Source organism: Vidua macroura, chromosome 1 (assembly GCF_024509145.1).
Source record: "Vidua macroura isolate BioBank_ID:100142 chromosome 1, ASM2450914v1, whole genome shotgun sequence".
Classification (NCBI taxonomy): domain Eukaryota; kingdom Metazoa; phylum Chordata; class Aves; order Passeriformes; family Viduidae; genus Vidua; species Vidua macroura.
Window position 1 is genome coordinate 16057937 of NC_071571.1, and position 20506 is coordinate 16078442.

Consider the following 20506-nt stretch of genomic DNA (forward strand, 5'->3'; position numbering starts at 1 on the left):
GAACAGAATATGCTTGGAATAGCGAGATTCAAACTGACATATTTTTGGCAAAAAAAAAAAAAAAAGTTATACAAGCTGTATTTGTCTGAAAAATTAAAAATAGGAGCCTTTGTCATAATGGCAAGAGAGGCCAGGTTGAGTCATGATTGATGTCACTTGCAAGAATACTTTAAGCTTAGAAAATGACATCAGAATCATCAGAATTTGGTAAGATTTAAAGCGCTTCCTGAAGCCAGGGTGCTGGGGATTCAGGAAGATACTTTGTGGATGATACACAGCACACTGCCAGACATCATCTGAACAGAAGCCAGGAGTTACGGTGCTTTCAGATTACATTTCTGAATGATGGGTATAATTTGTTTTAATAACATTCATTTTAAGTTAAATGCATGTTTTTGGTTTTTTAGATTTGATGCAATCCCCCATTTCAGGCTGGCAGAGCAGTCCATCACTGCCTGACCTCTCCCCTTATTCACTTACATGACAAGTTTCCAAGAGCAGTCAGGAGTGCTTTCCTTATTACCACAAGTCTGCAAATACAGCAGGATCTCTTTCCATTTACTCTTCTCCAGTTTTAGTGCTCAATTCCTGCTGACTTTACTACTGAGCATTTATAAGTCAGACTATAACAGCACATATGTATGTTAGAAGTATTTCTTTTAGCTCCCAGGCTAAAACTAAACTTTGTCTGTCTGTCTGCTACTGCTGGTGTTAAAATGGAAGTAACAAAACAGAAAAGGCGCTTGGATTTCACTTTATTAAAGATAACCAATAAATCGTGCGGAGCCCAGGTCACGGAGAGGCTGAGCAGAGCTTCTGCTGTGCAGAGTAGCGAACCTCTCAGGAAAAGTTTCTTACATTTCTCCTTTGATTTGTCACATACAGCAAGCCTTTGCTTCCTAAAGTAATTTTAGTGTGAAAATCAGTATATTTAAGCTAAGTACACAATGCTACTTCTGATCCAGTTAGGTTTGTTTTGCTTTGGAATAGCTTTTAAATATGAAGAGAAAGTAAACTGCAAATCACGTTTCTAAGCAGACTTGTGTTTGCATTTAGCAGCAGCATGGCTTGTTCCTAAATATTATAGATATTAGTGAAAAACAGAATTTTACACTTGCTTGGCTGCATGCCTTTCACAATATGCATAATCAGTTTTCATAACTAAAATGAGTTTGTTCCAGGAAAATAAAAAGTTCATCCTGCAAGCGGCTCCGTGGGTGAAGTGTGTGTGTGTGTCAGCTAAGAGCCGCCGTTATCTGCCGTTTCGATTTGCACGTTGTGCTCGTTCCTGTTCTGTTTGAAGAGCCAAGTGGTGGATGAATTATTCCTGGTATTCCTGACTTTTACTTCAAGCCAATAAACACCTGTGTGCGACTGGTCTGCCAGAGCCATTCCATGAAACATCTGGGCATGCTCCAGCCCTGGGGCTACTGGCGTTCAAAACAGTTTTCCCTGATCCTGCTGCTCACTGCAGCTGCAGTCGGGCCTGATTACATGCAGGAATTGGATCGGGAATCCCATTACTCCATGCACCCAGCTCTCCTGGTGGCATAAGAGGAAGAAAAAAGGACAAGAGTTCTGGTGGATTATGCCAGTGGTGAGGCAGAGGAAACTGTGAGATTCCTTTGGGCAGAGGGAGTTTTCTGTGGCCTCCTGTGTTGTGTAGCACACAGAAGGGACCTGTGCTAGAGGACGAATCTCGGCATAGTAAAAGTGAATGTGCTCTGTACAACCTGTACTTTGTTGCAGCTGTTGGAAGGACACAGTGAATGAAGCAGACAACTGCAGAGAAGAGAACACGTTTTCATGATTAAGGCATGAGTGCAGCTCTGGGGAACCAAATAATATCCCTGCTTTTGCCACAGATTTCCTGTGTGATACGAGTCACTTTGCACGCATGGCTGTTAATTCTGTTTTTCATGGTGCTTGGTATGGAGGAGTAATTTGTAGAAGTGCCACTGCAAACTGTAGGCAGTGGGAGCTGTGCTGAACACTGAGAAAGCAGGCAGCCTACATGCAAATGAGGCAGGCAAGCATAGTGGAGGCAGGGATTACAAAGATAAATCTTCGTGACTTTGATTTCTGTGTTGAAGAACAGCTTGAAGGGGTTTGTCCTTCTTAAACTTGTCCTTTCCTGTACCTAAAATAAGAGCATATTTCTAGTTAAATACAAGTGCAGTATTTGTGAGCAATTGCTGAGTTTTAGATACATCTGCTAAGCTGAGAAGTAGTAAAGTTACTGTTTAGCACTTGTCTAGCCTCATATTTCTTCTTTATCTTTTTAAATGGAAATGCTATTATGTCACTGAGCAGTTACTGAAGAAGTCCTTATTAAAGCAATATTGTGAATACTTGTATGCTTTTACTGGCCATATGCAAAGTTAAAGATTCAGTAACCTGTGTTTTCCCATAAAGTGCAAAACAAAAGGTTAACAGTACAGCTAAAAGGAATCACTGTTCTGTTGATAAAAGTTGAAAAGGCCAATAGGACACTTTATGGGAAGATACTTCTTGAAATGAAGTTATTCTTCTGCTTAAACACAAAATAAAGTGTAATGGTTGTATTGTGGATCTTATGCATCATTACATTTTCATTACATGAAAAAATGAATTTTGTATGGAAACCATCCTTCTATCAAGATGGGCAAAGGCATATGTGAAATGGAAAAATGAGAACAAGAAAGCAGATAACTCCACAGATTTCTGTAGTATACTTTTGTCAGCTTAAATATTCTCATTCCTTCATGTAATCCAGTGCCAAGGACAATTACAATTTGCTCTTTAGGAGTGCTATTTATTTTGCATATTCACCATATTTTATTGGAAAATTCTTCAATTCCCCCACTAGTTAATCACATATTTTTAAAACAATACATTTGGGAGTGCCTGTTTTATGTAACTGGAAGAGGTATGCTCCATTCCACCAGAGGTGTTAGTTACATAGGTGACTAGAAAATTACAGGATTTTTTTTTTTCTTTAGTAATCAGAAACACTACATACTACAATGGAAATCCAGCTATTTTCTAAATTTTGTTTATTTGAGATGTAACCTATATTTTTGTTGGAACACAGATTATACACTCAGGATGTACACAAGGCACCAAAAGTGGTCAGGCAATCCAAATCCACAAAAGTGATTCGGAAAAGCTCTGCTCTACTGACTGTAAAATCTGAATTCACTTGGCTCCATTGTTTTACTCCAGTCTGCTAAGTCCAAAGCTCAGATTTCTGTAAGTACATCGAACTCTCAATTTCTACTTTCAGCTTCTTGTAATTCCACTAAAAGATGAGTCTGGACTTGTTTCCTTGAAGCAGTCCAGGTACCCTGAGCACACCTACCACTTACTGACACCACTGGCTGCTTCCAGGATGGATCTCACTCATGTCCGGGGCTCGCGGGTTCTTGGCAATTGCCTGTTACCTTGTGGAGTTGTCCAGTAATCTGCTGAGTTACAGAGGAGCTGAGTTCCTGCACGCTTCAGAGTCCCTGCCTGACTGTGCAAAGCTTCAGCTTGTTTCATAGAAGGAAGTCCCACTGGACAGGGACTGGAGCTCCATGAGGAGCCTTGGGAGACTGCCTTAGAGCCCTGCAGCGACACAGGCACCCCCAGGCTCCAAAAGAAGTGGAAGAGTTCAGAAACCCCTCCACACTCACCATTCCTATTTGGCAGACACAAGAGCTGAGTACAGAATGTCTGTGTGTGCAGTGCAGCATGTTCACAGAATCTGAAAGCTGTAAAACGTTTTTGTATGTATTTGAATATGGTCTGCTCTCAGTCTCAAACACAGCATATATAATTATCACCAAAAGCAGACATCACCGGATCATCCTTTATACTTACCAGTGTAGTAGACAACATGAAGTATTTCTAATTACTGTATTCTATTTCTACAGAGAATAAAATAAAGCTGGGTTTAATTGTAAAGTCTCAATAGAGTGAGATTGCAAATAATTTGCCCCCCTGAAGATTCTATTCAATCCTTCCCCATGTGGAGTATTTAATTCCAGTTTAGCTTACTTTAAACTGAACGGAATTTTTGTACCAAATTAGGACAACTAAGTCCTTCCACGCAGAAAACTACTGAGCTCACTGAATATTTTTCTGTCTTGGTGCCAAACCATACAGTAATCATACTGAGGATATGGATGGAAGAAACGTTGCTCTGCACAGCAATTCCATATAGGAATCACTATTGATTACAGTGAGGCTACTTTATGGGTAGTGGTAAATTATGAAGTTTCTCTTGTAAGTGAGAACATTGATTTACATCAGTAATGCAAAGGCTCACACGTAAACTGAACTCAAACTTTAACTGTCAGCCGTAACACATCTATTTATACCACAGATCTGTGCTTAGCTACTTATATTTAATTACAATCAGTTGTGGTGCCTCCATTTTCTGTGTTTACCCAGAGAATCACATTTCTGAGGTCAAATGGAATGACAGTTATACTGTAGTTATTTGAAAACATGCTTAGTTGTACATTCTGCCTGTATTTGAGGACTGAATTTCTGCAGAAGAGAGGATGAGTATGATTCATCAATCCTTCCTTACATGAATAAAATTTCACACACATCAGTTTTAGTCAGGGCATAGCTGTGCTGCACAACACGGTGCTGCCCAAAGCAGCTCAAAAGGAGCCAGCTCGGGTAACTGGAAGCAGTTTAACCACATTGCTTAATGCTGCAAACTGTCTAATTTACCCTGGTTTTTAGCAAAGTAAATTAGCTTTGACAAAGCACTGCACAAATAGGCTACCCTGCTCCCAGTCCATGAGCCAGTTTTGGCACCAATTTCTTCGCTGGACTTACTGTGCAGTACAGCACAGCACAGCGCAGCACAGTTTGTAGTAGATGCAAAAGACTGCTTGCATAAAAATATGCATATTCAGATCCTCAAATTTAATTCTGCACTTACTTATTTTAATGGCATAAAACATCTTTAATTCTTAAATGTCATTGCTTAAAATTTGGTGGTATTACTGAACAAGAACATCAAAAGACTATAATAAACAAATCACTAAAGAGCATCAGTTTAGGCTTGCCATAGTCAAATATGCTTTTATTGTTTATTTTATTTATTTACTGACAGCAGTAGCAAACTGCTAATGGGTATAGATTTATTCAGACTCTTAAGCCAAATTTCTACTGACCTTTGGCATCCTTATTTCCAGCATGAAAGGCTTTACCAAAATCCTAACAGATCACAAGTCTTTCACACTGAAGTCTCAGAAGAAAAATGTCATTAATAACTAAAGTATGTTTTAGAATGTCACAGGACCTACATTTTTTTTTAAGACTGGAAAAATGAAGTTTTATTGCCTGCTTTCTGACAGTACTGTTAATAGACCAAATCTTTCATCCCATGAAATCAATGACAGAAATCCATCGATGACCATAGGTGCAGATACTAAAGTCTCGCCATATACAATATTCCAGGAGGGACAGAATCTCTTTTCATCTCTCAGAAATTATTTCAAACTTCCTAGCAAGATAGTCTTTTGGCATCATAATCAGCAAGCTTTTCAATACCACAGCAGTACATGCTAACTTGATATTCCAGGAAAAAATTACATTCAAAATATACAATGTTGTTCTTCCCAAATCTAAACACAGCACATATACATGCATTTTGAAGAAGTGGCCTGCTTCAGCCCCCGAATTTTACATTCAGAGTTGAAGGCTTGCTGAAAATCAACAGCTGTTTTAATAAGCTAAAAGATTAATTTATGCATAAATTGGATAGAAAAGTAAGAGTTTTAAAAACTAGATAGTTTTAATCTCTGTGTCTGCTTGAGTTAAAATACAAAAATATAAGAGCTACATGCCACTCCTTCTACAATAAAATACCTAACTGTGGCAGAGCTCCAGATCCTCCAGAAGAACCTTAATGATCCTAAATTTAAATTAAAATACTTGAATGTATACAGTTATTACCAGAAAAAGAAATGGAAAAAATCAGAGGAAAAATGTACCCATATGGAGGACTCTAATATCCATGGCACAGATCTTGAGAACAATACCAGAAAATTGGCTGAATTAACTGTATCAGAATGTACACTATGCAAGACATGTATATGCAACACACATTTCTCCTTCTCTCAATAAAAATAATTTTGATAAAACGGCAACTTTCCTCCACAAATTGAACTTCTACTGTAAAAGGATTTGGAATGGAGCTATAATCACTGTTCTCATCCATGCAGGACTTCATTTTCATCCAAGTTGAGTGAAGATGTCATATTCATCAAACATATTCTGTGGACTTAGAATTGGTTTTTTATTTTGCTTTGTTTAATAGCTCACACAGTGCAATCACTATGAAGCAGAAATTTAGATAAATACATTCTTTTTCTACCAGGCACTGGATTAATGCTCAACCTTGCAACATCCAACTGTTGCTCCATATTAATTTTACAGCCAATTGCAGCTCAAACCCTGTAGCGATTTGGCTTTATTCTGATCTGCACTCCTCTCACAATTTCACATTTTCCCATATAATATTACCGTACCACCATAAATGATAGAAGCAGTCTCTTCAAAACCAGTGATTGCTCCAAGGTGCTTGAATTTCTGCCTTGAAATGACCTACAAAGAAGAGAAAGCGCCCTGATGTCAGTCTTGGCTTTCTTTCTGATTATATAACAGGGGAAAAATGATACATTTTTTTACTTTTATTTTTATGTTAGTTTTGTAAAAACTATGCAGGGAATTATCCAGAATTACTGGTGGTCATTACCTAAGGAGTGAAATGGGGCTACAACAGTACTGGGAGCTGAATAACTAGGAAGTATTTTAACCTTCTGTCTAACCATGTCGTGAAATTTTGTGTTCATATTCGCACCTCGTGTGAGAATCTGCTCTTCAAGAAACAGTCAAACTTTCTCTCCCAATTAATATCTCCACATTACAGTCCAAAATGCTTTTCACCAATAACTCCCATTTTTTCTCTAGGAAAAGAAATTCATAACTGGAGACTACTTATGACATTCTATTTCTAATTTTAAAACAATCTCCTTTTCACACTCCCACCACAAAACAAACAGCCCAATCATTTTTTCCTTTTCCCCTTGAAAAAGGAGGCAATTTATAGAAACTACGAAGAAAGCAAAAGGCATTTGAGCACGTCAGTAGCATTCACTTGCAAAGGTTTTATGTTTAAAAGCTAAAAGTGCTGTTTTATGTTTGAAAGCTAAAAACACTGTCCGTTGTGTACAAGACACGCTGTCTGCAGTATTGCTTTTAATATCAAATTATTGCAAATGTCTAGCACCACAAGCTAAGCCTATAACTAAAAAGTGTAGCTAGCAGGTTTTCTGCATACATTCAAAAACAATTCTCTATTTTTACTTGCCAGAAAGTTGAATTCCTTTCAAAATTGCAAAGGTGCAAAGTCTTTCTGGATACATCCACCTTAGAGTAATTTGCAGGGTTATCACTTAGTCCATTACACTTGGCACACACTGTTTTGGATACGTATTCTTGCTTTGATTTTGTTTTGCTTTGTTTTGTTTTAATTTAATCTCTACTACTTTGGAGAAAAGTATCACTGCTAAAGTTCCATTAATTTTTATAGTGTGAATTAAAATGTCTGATTTACACTGCAGCCTTAAAAGGCTGCTATATCCTTCTGATTGCTGCACAGAAACTGTGCTAACTTTATAATCTACTCACAAAACCAGTTCAGCTCACTAATAAGCAAGATTTAAAAGACACAAGTAGTTTCCATTGACACTGAATTGCTAAACTATTAAGGTCAGAACAATTAACTAGTTCTAGCAAATGCATTTTATCTGTACATGAAAATGCATAGATATTATTTCTCCCTGGATTAATGCAGGCAAAATATGGGGTTTTTTTTCAAGGAAGGATCAATCATAAAAATAAAGAGAATTAGCCATTAATGCTTTCTGTGTGTAAGGGTTGTACGAGTACATGAACAAGTTAAGGTGTCTCATTGAGTCAATACTTTAGTGACTTCACCTGTTAAAATTAGCATTTTAAAACAATTCCAAATTTATTCATATACTTAGAAAAACCTGCTTCAGAATAGCTTTCTCCAAAGTTTCCTCCCTCAGTATTATTAGACACACATATATTTTTGCAAAAATTTCAAGGCAAAATATTATATGAAAAGGGAATTTAAGTTGATGATATAAAAATATAATGTAGGGATTAAAAAGTAAAATCTTTGAATGTAATTATTCCCTACTAAAGTATTAGAAACCCAGGAAAAAACAACCTAAGTTTCACTGAAGTGACATACCACCATCTTAGGGCCTCTAATAACCTGACCTGGTTTGTTTTTTTTTTTTTTCCTCAATGCTACAAAGAAAACAAATGAATGAATTTGCTGCATCTTTCAAAACTGCAGTCTTCTAACCTAGTATTCCAAATATTACTATGACACAGTTACAGTCACCTAGTTATTAGACCAGACTGATAATTTCTTTCAAATTATACTCAAAAATCTTCAAAAATTCTGGGTAGTAGTAAACAGAATTCAACAAAAGGGAATAAATGGCCACCTACAAATGGAAGTCTAGTAACACAGTTCACATTCTGAAATATAATTTTTACTGATAGAAGCTGATGAAATCACATTCAATCTTGGACTGTAAAACATGAATCCCATCTGGAAGCCATTTCTAAAAAAGAGCAGCAGAATCTCTGTTATTGTCATTGTTTAGAAAATAACTGTGCAGATATTGTCAATCTATCACTCATTAACCAAAATATTGTCCCTTCCTTATTTTCTTTGAAGATTTTAGTAATTCTTTCTTTGCCAGACACCCATGCACACCCTTGCATACCTCTGCCCCTTGCATGAAGTCCCATTTGAAAAGTATCCTTTTCTGTTTCTTAATTTCTAGGCCCAAGAGAGTGTACTGCACAATGTCCAAGTCTGAAAAATCCTCACTGCAAATAATCTGTCCTTTTTTTGAAGCAGTAATTACTCAGTAAACAAGATATAAGTAGGGGAACACAACACAGAAATCAGAGACTGGGTGGAAAAATCAGTAGTCCTTTTTTTTTTCTAAAGATTAGGTTTTAAACATTGTTTTCCATAGAATCTTGCTTAAAAAAAAAGACAACAATTCATCATGTCCTCTACTTCATTTTGCATTCTCATGTACATCACCTCTTGAGCTGAAACCCTGCCTTTCCACAAAGCACTACTCCCCAGTTAAAAAAAAAACCCAAACACACACAAAAACCAAAACACAACAACAAACAAAAACAGGTTACCAGCAATTAAGATGCATAAAAATGCTTGTTAAGAACCCCAGGCACCTCGGTGCCTTTGTACTGATACAAAATGAAATAAAAGCATTGTTAAACCCTTTACATCAAAACAGTAGGACTTCAGGATTTTTTGTGAATGCCAAAAGTATAAGAAAGGCAAGCTAATGAACAATAAAAGTAAATTGATTAATATTATATTGTTTTCTGCTGATTTTCAGCCTCTGACAAACTTCCCATGAAGCTGATCAGCTAAACTGCTATTTAACAAGAAGACTAGCTGGTATGATTGACCTTTTTTATTTTATGTAAGCCTCTACAATTTTTTTTTTCAATGGGTTTTACTGTTCTGCTTCAACAGTAATAATTTACACCCTCCTCTATAATAATGTGAGGAAAAATATACATGAAAAATTGCTTGCGCATTCTGGCTGCAACTTTTAGATTGTAAAAAAAATTTCCACTTGCCTTACTCTCCATGTTAACAAATTCTTCATATTCCCCATTTCTTTGCGCCAGTAAGAAATGATCTCATCTTTTGTTACTGGCAAACATCTCACCTACTGTTTTATAAAATGTCTTTTACATTCAAAATGTAAAAATAACAGAGAAAAAAAATCATTCCTACATAAATGTACCACTACTAGTTTACAGAATTAGCCAAACATGGTGCAAATGCAATCTCTGGGTGGATGCAGTTCCTGAGTGAGCTGGTTTTGACATTGCAGCTTTATTGCCTGCAATTTTTTTGCACACTGATTTTGGGGCACCAAGAGAGTACTTTCATATTTCTTTAAGTAATTACTTAACGTTTTAGCTTTCAGGCAAAATTTTCTTCCAAGGCATCCATTTATACTCTTGTACTAGGTAAATGAGGGAGTACCTAAGTACTTATTTTTCAGTGATAACTGACATAAGAAGGCAAGATTCCTTGTCATCCAGCAAGATATGCCTGAATGTAGCCAAGGGAATAACCCAGAGCTCAAATACCAATGCAGTAACTGCAGCAATGACTTGCTACAGCTGATACATGTCTGAAAATATGAAAAAAAAATACAGAGCACAGAGACTACCAGCAGGAACAGAAATTATTCATGTCAATTCATTATTTTCAAGACCACAACCCTCTATGAAATATGTTTCAAATTTAATATTAGATTCAAAAACTACTTTGTAGAAGAGGAAGAGGATGGGGACCAAAACATAGAGACCACATGCTATAAATATTTCTTTTGTTTAGAAGTGTAATTTGATTTTATGAGGGCAAACTGCAATATTATATGCTCAAATCCTGCAGAAAGCTGCAAACTCATCAGCTGAAAATAAAAGTAATGGATTAAAAATTGGTTGATTTATTCCATTACAAGGTGACAACAATCCCCAAATGTGAAAACCAACTGTAATCCTAGAATGTAGTGACTGAGGAGTTTCCAAAAGAGATGAAGACTATTAATGCCATTGTAATCGAATTTGGTGAAAGGATCTTTAGAAACAGTGTTGAATCTATTTCATAAAAAAAGCTCAGACTGGAACACAGGGCAATTAGGGATACTAAGATGGTAAAAGAAATTAAGAACTTGCAGTCTGAGTCTAGAGGAACTGAACTGGTTTAGCCAAACAAAGTTAAATCTAGGAGAAAATATTCTAACTCAGAAAATGGGTGTAAACTCTGTGGAGGAAAAGTAGCTATTGAAAATAAGGTAAAGAACCAACGTTTGTACAAGAAAAAAATACACAAAAACTAGTCATACAAAATGAGTTTATAAATTAAACCAGATGGTTTCTAGGCTTCAGAAGAGTTAGAGCAGTCTTCCCAGAACTCCTACACTACAAACTCTGCATTTGCCAGCCACAAAGAAACAAGTGGGAAACCTCTGACTCTTGAGCATCCATAGGCATTGCTTCTAATACCCGATCCCAGCAGCATTCCTCACTTGCAGCTTGCAGAATCTGCTCTGCTTTTTCATTTTCTGACTTACCTGTTCCCACTGAAAGTTCCACTGGTAACTAAACTTGAGATAGTTACCAAAGCTCCTTTTATGGCCAGTGGAGATGCACAGCCTTTGAGGGCACACCATCCCATTTATCTCTGCCATTGAAATATCTTTTCTTCTTGCAGTTCAGTGGAAGAGAGTGATCTCATTTAGGAATTCTATTTCTTACTCCACCGACTTCTTGCTTAAAATACTCAGCTCTGTGTGAAAACTCACTGTCTTCACTCCCCACCTCCCATGGCAGGGATACTTTTACTCCCTTTCACATTTTGTTTCTTGCACCTTCTGCCCTCAAAATCAATTTTTAAAGAGTCATTACTTCAGTAAAATGAAGATATTTAATCACTTCTGGAAATACATTCATATATAGTATTCCATACAGAAAAGAAACTGCATTAAGTCTTTAACCAGGCTTTTAACTAAAAAAAATTCTCTTTCAGTTTAACCTAATAAAATTAGTAATTTTCTATCTTCTCTAAGTTAACAAGTAAAGCAAGAAAAGCCAGTGCTATTCTTAAACCACTGCTGTGCAGATTGCATGTACTTATACATAGTTACTGCTTGAAAGTTTTGGTAAATCAAATGTATATGGACAATCATCTCCATGCAAAAATTTGTACTAATCCCATACTGTTATTCCGTGAGATACACCCCACATACATCCCATGACCTTCCTCATTATTAGAAGTTTCTTACCCGGCTGATTTCTCTGTTGGTAAAATAACTCTTGACTAAGTTGACTCTGTGGTGTTGGAAGCTGGGTACTTCTGCTCGACTATCCTCAAAAGGATTATTTTCCTGTGCCTTCATAAGGACACATATACTGTAGTGCTGACCAGAGCTTCCCAGCTTCAGTCAGTGTACAGCAGGTAGCCATTCCTTCCTAAGGCAAATCTAAGTCCAATTTTTATCATCTGATAGGGATTTTGATGGAGACAAATAGCAGAACTGGATAAGTAATTTGCAAGAGGGAAGTCAGAGAATATAATTCTTTTTGGCTCAGTGGTATAAAAGAAGAGACAATGATGAGTTCAGTAGGAACTTTGTAACAAAAATTTATGCAGAGTGATGGCTCATTCAACAACGCATAGATTGATAACAGAATTTGGGGAATAGTGTAGATTTCCATTCTGTGTTTGGGGCTGTCTATTTGTGAGTGTACAGTGCTGTGTTGTCCTCAGTATGTGAAAGGACTTTATTCACTAGCACTGCCCATACCTATTTCCTTCGCTTCCTTAAACAAACACAAATTATGCATTACATTTCCTTTAACAATGAGCATTTCAAGCATGATCTGTCACAGTGTCTCAAGAACTAAAAGTGGTCAATCTTAACCTTTATTTATTAAAGCTGTTTTCCTGTAGCCGCTGATAGCCAGGGAAAGGTTTAAGCTGTACTAAAGCTGTACTAAGCTGGCTAAAATTCAAGCTAAAAACGCTTCCGTGGTCTCCCTTTAACCTCTGGTGCAAGACAACTCTAGTTACTGCATTATTTAACTCTACACCGAGAGCACACAGCCCGCTTCACGAGTTCAAATGTCGCTCCCCTTCCCTTCCGACGAGGAATGCCGGCCGGGGCCGCGGCTGTTCCCGCTGTCCCGGTAACGCCGGCCCGTCCCCACGGCAACGCCGCCGGCCATGGCGGGGCGCGGCGCGGCTGGCCCGGGACGAGGTGAGGGCCGAACATCGGGCGGGCTGCGTGCGACCCCCGGGCTCCGCTGTGTCCCTGCTCCGGGCCCTCGGCTCCCGGCTGCCTCCCGTTCCCACCCTAGACCCTGCTCCGCGCTCCCCACACGGCCGAGGCCGCCCAGGGCCCGGCGCACTCGGGCGGCCCTCGGCGGCTTCCCCTCGGCGGCTTCCCCTCGGCCTGCCCCGAACTGGGCAGGCGGGGCTGACCCCCTTTGTCCGCCATTCGGGGAAGGCACCGGGGCGCCGTGTCTGCCCGCCTGCCTGCACAGGGGGCTTTTAACAGGAGGATAATTTTGCTACAGCCTCAACGGAGGCCTCCTGCTGTCGGCTGCCAGAATTTCTAATAGCAGCGGGAATTAAGATGAAATAATCAGTGTTTGCACCTGATTTCTTCATTTCTTTAAAATTTGCAAGTTATTTTCATCAAGTCCCCCTTCCCCTCTTCAGGGATTTAAATGAGTTAAAAGAATCTATTCTTTCCTAGATAGGTTTATTTCAAATCATAGCAGCCACAGCATATTTGAGCTTTTGAGAGCTCGGTTTGGTCATTCTGTGACAGGGTCTCGTGGCCAAGGTGGGCTCCGGTGACACTGACCAAGACCATGGGAGTGGCATTGGCGAGAGCGGCTCAGTGGACTGCTGCTGGCTCTGGAACTGGCACTCTGGAAATCACCCCTTTGAACAAAGCCCTTTTAAATCAAATTGTTCAGTTTGTAGAGGACTTCAGCACTAAGCATCCTCAGGAAGCAGCATTTGTCTTCAGAGAGCCTCTTGAGTGGAAAACGCAGTTGGACTCTTCAGTATTTGGGGAGGGTTATGAGATCAAGTAAGTCTGAATTGCAGTGTGTTTTCAAATGCAGATGGTGAACTATGAAGAAATATTATCCTCATTGAGCATAAACAAAACTTTAATGTATTTGGGAGGCTGAAACAGGTGGGGGTTTTGTTGATATATATTGAAAAATTTGAGCTAAAATTTGTAGAGTGCAAAAACACACTTTTTGAGAGCTTGAGACAATTCTGTCTTGTTTGTGATGCAGACCTGTTTAGCCAGTGATCTATACAACATGCCCTGTCTATTCCCAAGATTTTTACAACATGTGTCTAGCAGTGATAAGCTGTGTCATTTCTCTTAGTGTTGCTCCTGTTTGGTGGGTTGACCTTAGCTGGTTGCCAGGTGTCCAGTAAGCTGCTCCCCCTCCTGGGGGATGGGGGAGAAAAGTACAATGAAAGGCCCATGGGTTGAAATAAGGACAGGGGGAGATCACTCACCAGTTACTGTCATCAGCAAACTGGACTTCAGTCACAGAAATTAATTTAATCTACTGCCAATCAAAGGTTAGAGTAGGATAATGAGAAATAAAAAAATCTTAGAACCTTCTACCTTCCTCCCACATCTACCTCTTCCCAAGCTCTCCTTCAGTCCTGATTTTCTCTACTTCCTTACCCCCAAGTGGCACAAGGGGACAGGGAATGAAGATTGAGATAAGTTCATTACTTGTTTTTCTCTGTCGTTTCGTCCTCCTCACACTCTTCTGCTCTATCATGGGGTCCCTCCCACAAGACAGTCCTTTACGAACTTCTCCAGTGTGAGTGCTTCCAAAAAGCTGCAGGTCTTCACAACCTGCTCCACTGTGGTCCCTTCCATGGTGTGCAGTCCATCAGGAGCAGGCTGCTGCAGTGAGTGTCCCTCGGTGTCCCAAGTCCTGCAAACCTGCTCCAGCATGGTCTCCTTTCTCTGTAGGTCCATGGGTCCTTCCAGGAGCCTACCCTAGTGTGGGCTTCCCATGGAGTCACAGTCTCCTTTGGGCCTATCTACCTGCTGATATGCTGTGAATAAATTGGTTTACCTTGGAAGTTTTCTAAAACACAGTTTAAAGAAATTGTAAATCATGCATTATCATGTGATGCTTGAATAACATTCAATATTCTTCTCAATTAAAGTTCTTATTTTAAAAAGATAAAATTTATTTTTTCTAGTGAAGCAGCTGTTCAGTCTCAAGCCAAAGGTAAAGATGGCCAACCAATGCTTATCCTCTCAGCATCAACTCTCCGAGTTCGCAGTTTTGACCAGCTGTCCTGTTTGCTACGAATTGCTATGGGAAAAAAGTTAAAGGAAGCACAGGCATGCCTTGAAGGTTTTCTTTCTTTGTTTTTTTCCTTCTCTTTCTTAAGAAGTATGTGTCTTCTTCAGTTCATGTTTATGAAATGTTCAGAAAGGAAGGTATGCCTTCATTTTAAGTATATGAGGTGTTAATTCATGAAGGTGGCTAAAAGTGCTGATCCCAGAATGTAATGGAGTTTCTATTTTTTCTGTTATTTACACTGAAATTAATAACCCAGAAATTTGGAATAAAGTTAAAATAAAACTGTTGAATCTCATATACAAATTCATGTATACTCAATAATATCCCAGGTATTGCAACATACAATAGGTTTAAGTTTTGGAAGAAAAATGAATGTTTTATTTGAGGTTAATAACAGGTTTTCCTATATATGTAGTTTAATACTTCTTTAAAGTGTTACATCCTTTAAAGATAGCCAAAGAAAAAATAATATGCTTAAGGTTTTCTTACCTGTAAAAGGTTCACTGTGAGCACTTCCAAATTCCTTCTCACAATGGCTTAAAAATACAGGTATGAGTACTTCTACTGTGTCATCTTCAAGTCCAAAATTTTCAAACTGACAAGACTCTTGGTATGCTAAACTGGGTATCCTTCTCCTGCCTGGAGGTAGAAGAAATCAGTGATATTCTTTGATAATATTAGAAATTGCATCTGCCTTAATAAAATATAAATGCTCATATTGGATCAAGTTTCAGAGCCATCTAATCATGGGTCCTGTCACTGATCAGCCATGAATGTTAGGGACAGTGTATCATGCAGAGCCATTCACAGATGCATGGGACTTCATTTGCAGGAACAGAGCAAAATGGTTTTGTAAAACACATTGATATGCAGTTATATCACTGTTTACTAAGAAGAACAGCTGGCATAGCTGAGGAAGTAATGGGGCCATTGGGAATGCTGCTAGAAAAGCTTAAAGATGTTCTTAACACTAAACTGTATTTTCAAAATGATCAATTTTCCGTGAGTTAAGCCCACTGATTTCCTGCATTGGAATTCAGCCAGGCATATTTTTGGATAAGGGGACTGTTGATAAAGGGAACTATTTAATTTTCACCCCTTGGTTGAATGAATCTTAATCTTTGCTTTGAAAAGCAATATGTTTGTTAAGAAAAAAATCTTTTTGTTCTTAATGTTTTCATAGTCTTAACTGTACATTTAAATTACAGTAGAGTGATACAAAAGAATACATCATGCAGTAATATTTGATGAATAGCTATGCAAATTATAACTTTAAATTGTAAATTAATAGCCTCAGAATCATTGAGCAATTGAAATAAAAAAGAGTTTGTCTTACCTGATCATTTTAAACAAAGCAGCACATAACATGATTCTGTTTCATGTTAACAGCTAACAGAGATCCTGTAGTGAAAATTCTTGGCCCTGAATATGGGACTGTTGAAGGAGAAGACATGTCCATCTTGCATTTATTTGACAGAGTGAAAAAAGATCTTGAAACAGAATTGAAAATGAAAATCATTCTTCTTCTTCATCAGCTGGATTTGCAACTGCTTAATAGTTGTTTGAAACAGATTTCACAGTAAGTGCATTTCAAATAGAAGCTAAGCATCTCAGCCAGTGCATTTTTTTGTTTTATTGTAAAATCAGATTGGTTTTAACCCACAACATGTGTTTTTGGTGTGACAAAGAAATTTATGGAAATAACTTTCACTGTTAGCTAAGTTAATGAAAAACCTTTTTTTCTGAAGTTTTTTTCTATAGGTTTGGGTATGCAAGTGTGTACCCACAAGTGTGGGGGTTTTGTTGCAGATGTTTTGCATTTTGTTAGCAAATTGAAGTCATTTGTACAAACAACAAAGTCACAGTTAAATATTTTCAAGGAACTGTTTACTTCATCAGGGAATTGTATTAAGTATTACATTGAATCTGTTTCATAGTTACAAGAACTTTGCATTAGGTATGGAACTAAAATTTCCCTAACCCATAGATAAAATTAAGAAGATGAAAGATAACCCCTTTTCATATTTTTGTTGCTTCTATTAAGACAATATATAAGAAAAATATTTTGTAATAGTCTCTTCAGTTCTCTGAGTATGTCCTTTTGCATGAATATATATTGGACCATTTTCTATTAATTGCAGAGATGTAAGACTAAATCCAGCTGCTGTAAATACTGAAGTGAATCTTCTCAAGAATTTCTCTGGGCAAGGAGAAGATACTGTACTGGAATCACTGGAATATACATCAGGTACAAATCTGATCGTATCTCACATTTACATAGACCTTTATTAAAGTACTTGAATTCTGTCTAAAATTTTCTGAATTCATTTCAATAATACATTTGAAGTGTTTATTTCTACCTTAAAGTTATAATGTAAAATAAAAACTATTTTCCAATATAAAATGCCGCTCCTCAGCCTTTATGTGCAGAAATAATCTCCCACTTAGATGAATATTTTCAATGGAAGCAGGGGAAGAGAAATGAAAAGTGCTAAGCACAGTTATAGTTCTTGGTTGGATTGGGCCATGGGTCACAGTGTTTTGGATGATTAGTATTTAACAGTATGAATTCTTAAGAGCAAGGTATTGTTTTTGGAATTTGATTTGCATTCGTGTAATATTAATTATCAAGCATAACTATTAAAGTATTTTTAAACTGGATACAAACACTGATGCTAATTGATTGCAGATTACATGTTCTCTAATGGATGCCGAGCTCCTCCCTGGAGACAAGTGCATGGAGAAATTTGTTACTTAGTCGTCAAACCACATGACACTGATCCTTTGTATATCACTTGCAGCACAGCAGGAGTGTTTTTAAATGGAGTAAGTAATAATAAAGGATACCATTGAGCAATGAATATTTTTATGTGTCAGAATCAAAACTCAGTCATGTTTAGGGTAGTTGTATTTGGGCTGAAAGACCTGCAGAACTAGTGTTTTGGTACAGAGGGAAAGGCCACAGTGATAAATGTATGCTATTTTTCCCATATGTTTTAAGTGCTTTTTCTATAAGTCTTATACTAGGAGTGTATCCTGTACTCTTTGCTAGCAGTGTTTGATTAGTCTTTAAATAACAGTTCTTCACACTATTCCTATTTAAAGGTCCTGTGGGTACCTTTGTGAATGCTTCTCTAGTGCCTCATTGCTCTTGATCTGCAGTGCAGTATTATTATGTGGGGCTAGTAGAGCTTGCTTTGGTCTTTTTGCAAATGATAAGCAGTTCCTTCTTCTTTCAGAAGAAGCTTTTTAGAAATTACTGCTCTCTTTTCTCCTTTTCATTTTGGCTCCCTTCTTCCCCTTGGATTGGTTTTGTTTAGACCCTTATGTTGCAGTGTGTACAGCTGGGTTCATCATGTCCAGAGAGGGGTGCAGCTGCCGGTGCTGGGCATGAGAATACAGGAGACGGGTTCTTGTTTCAGAAAGCTCAAGAATCCATTTATTACCCCCCAGGGAGGAGGGGTGGATGGAGAGAAAAAGGCCGGGCAAAGGCAGCATCGTGGGGTTTTTATAGGGTATCGCAGGGGTGGGGTTAGGGTTCAGGTAAAGGGAGGAGTTATTAGCCACACAAGAGAGGTAAGATCAAATTCCTGTCTCTTAGGAACAGGGGCATTCTACAATTCTCCCGTCTTTAAACTGATTGATGCATGCTGAATAACTTATAATAAGGGGATTCTTGGGAATATGACTTAATAGTTTACAAAACCAAAATGAATATTTTTAAGCTAAATCAACAAGGAATAGAAAAGCATTTCAGACTTAAATCACAAAGGATAAAGTAACAGAAATGATGATACTTGATTAAATTAATACATTTTTACTTAATGAGTTAATAGTTCAATCTCCTTTGGCGTTTGATCTTCTCACCAGAAGGGGTGCAGTTCTTTGATCTCCTCTTCACAAGGGGCACAGTCCATAGTGTTGGGTCTTGGCTTTGGTACTGGTGTTATGGGTGTTGTTATCTTGGATGATGATGACTGTGAAGCGAGGGAAGAGGCGAGGGCCCCGGGCATAGGGCTTGGACTGGGGCCAGTGCCAGGTGGCGGTGGCGAGGCCAGCTGATTTCTTCACGGGGCTGAGCAACCCCAGCACGCGGGCCTGGGGCAGGCCCAGCTGAGTGGCATGGCAGGAAGGGGGGAACGGGGAGGTTTGGGACCGGAAAAGAAGGACTCTGGCAGGAAAAAGGGGAATCCTGAACAGCGTGGTAAGTGCCATTTCAGGAAGGAGGGCCCGGGATGGCGTGGCCATCACTATCCCGGGTAGGGAACAGGTCATATGGAAAGACGGGGTGAAGGTGGATACAGGATGGTGAGAGGACGGTAGTGCTCCCGCATCACTTCTGGACAGATTCCGTCCCTTGTTCTGCCTTCAGGGAAAGGGGGATAGGGTGGTGGAGAGGGACACGGAATGACGGAGAGACGGTAGCAACTCTGTGCCGTCTTGGCAGTTTTCACTCCTTGCCACACTCTTAGGAACAAAAGGGTAAGGAAAGATACGGGCAGCTTCACAGAAACTGAAAAACGTGGGGTTCACAGGAGAGGGGACCACAGATTTAGGGCATTGACACACTGCATGCTATTGTCCATAAGTACCCTCCAGGGCTTTACTGTCCATAAGCTGCAGCAGACATGTCGGGAAAGTTGACAAAAGTTCATCTAATGGTCATTTTGCAGGCAAAAACTCCCTCCCATGAAGAAGCTGTTAATAAGCGTCTCGCTGAATGATGGTAGAGGTCAGTCTCATCGCCAGTAAGCTGGTGCCCTTACTGGGAATTCCCCTCCCCGTAAGCTTTTTACCCCCATGTTCCTTTGAAGATGGGGGTTTTGCAAGACTTAGGGGGTGCCAGTGGTGCTGTCCTCACTGGGTGCCCGCATTCTACAGCATTTGTTGCAGTGTGTTACAACTGGGATTGTATGTCCAGAGAGGGGTGCAGTTGCCGGTGCTGGGCATGAGAATACATGAGACGGGTCTTTGTTTCAGAAAGCTCAATAATCCATTACCCCCCAGGGAGGACAGGCGGGATGGAGAGAAAAAGACCGGGCAAAGGCAGCATCGTGGGGTTTTTATAGGGTATCACAGGGGTGGGGTTAGGGTTCGGGTTAAGGGAGGAGTTATTAGCCACACAAGAGAGGTAAGATCAAATTCCTGTCTCTTAGGAACGTGGGCATTCTACACCCTTACATGTGTTATGTGGTGACCAGAGCTCTTATATTCATTTTGAAGAGAGACTGATGTCTGTCAGGCATAACTCCACAAATTGATTTCCTAAGAGTTGAAAAATCCAGGGAAGTTTTGCCTTGGCACATTTTTAATAGATGAAGCTCATAAAGCTCAGGCAGCCGGGCCCCGTTACTTTCTGTGCCTTTTAGACATCTGCAGTTGACGCCGCGCCTGGGTCGCAGGAGCGGGGGGTGAGGCAGGTGCCGGCCAGCTCGCACCCGCTCTCCCCCGGGCGAGCGGCCGCTCCCCGCCCCAGCCACCGGCAGGCACA

At 39.2% G+C, this 20506-nt stretch overlaps 1 protein-coding gene across 1 annotated transcript in view; it reads left to right on the forward strand.

The window, feature by feature from the left end:
* Positions 1 to 12828: 12828 nt before the first annotated feature.
* The window catches only part of ODAD2 (outer dynein arm docking complex subunit 2), a 75659-nt gene continuing 67981 nt past the window's right edge, over positions 12829 to 20506 (forward strand). Inside the window, exons 1-6 of the mRNA XM_053991067.1 lie at positions 12829 to 12911; positions 13488 to 13754; positions 14909 to 15066; positions 16405 to 16594; positions 17157 to 17263; positions 17705 to 17841. Coding sequence (XP_053847042.1) covers positions 13531 to 13754; positions 14909 to 15066; positions 16405 to 16594; positions 17157 to 17263; positions 17705 to 17841 — 816 coding nt within the window. The 5' untranslated portion in view covers positions 12829 to 12911; positions 13488 to 13530. The remainder of the gene's footprint in view (positions 12912 to 13487; positions 13755 to 14908; positions 15067 to 16404; positions 16595 to 17156; positions 17264 to 17704; positions 17842 to 20506) is intronic.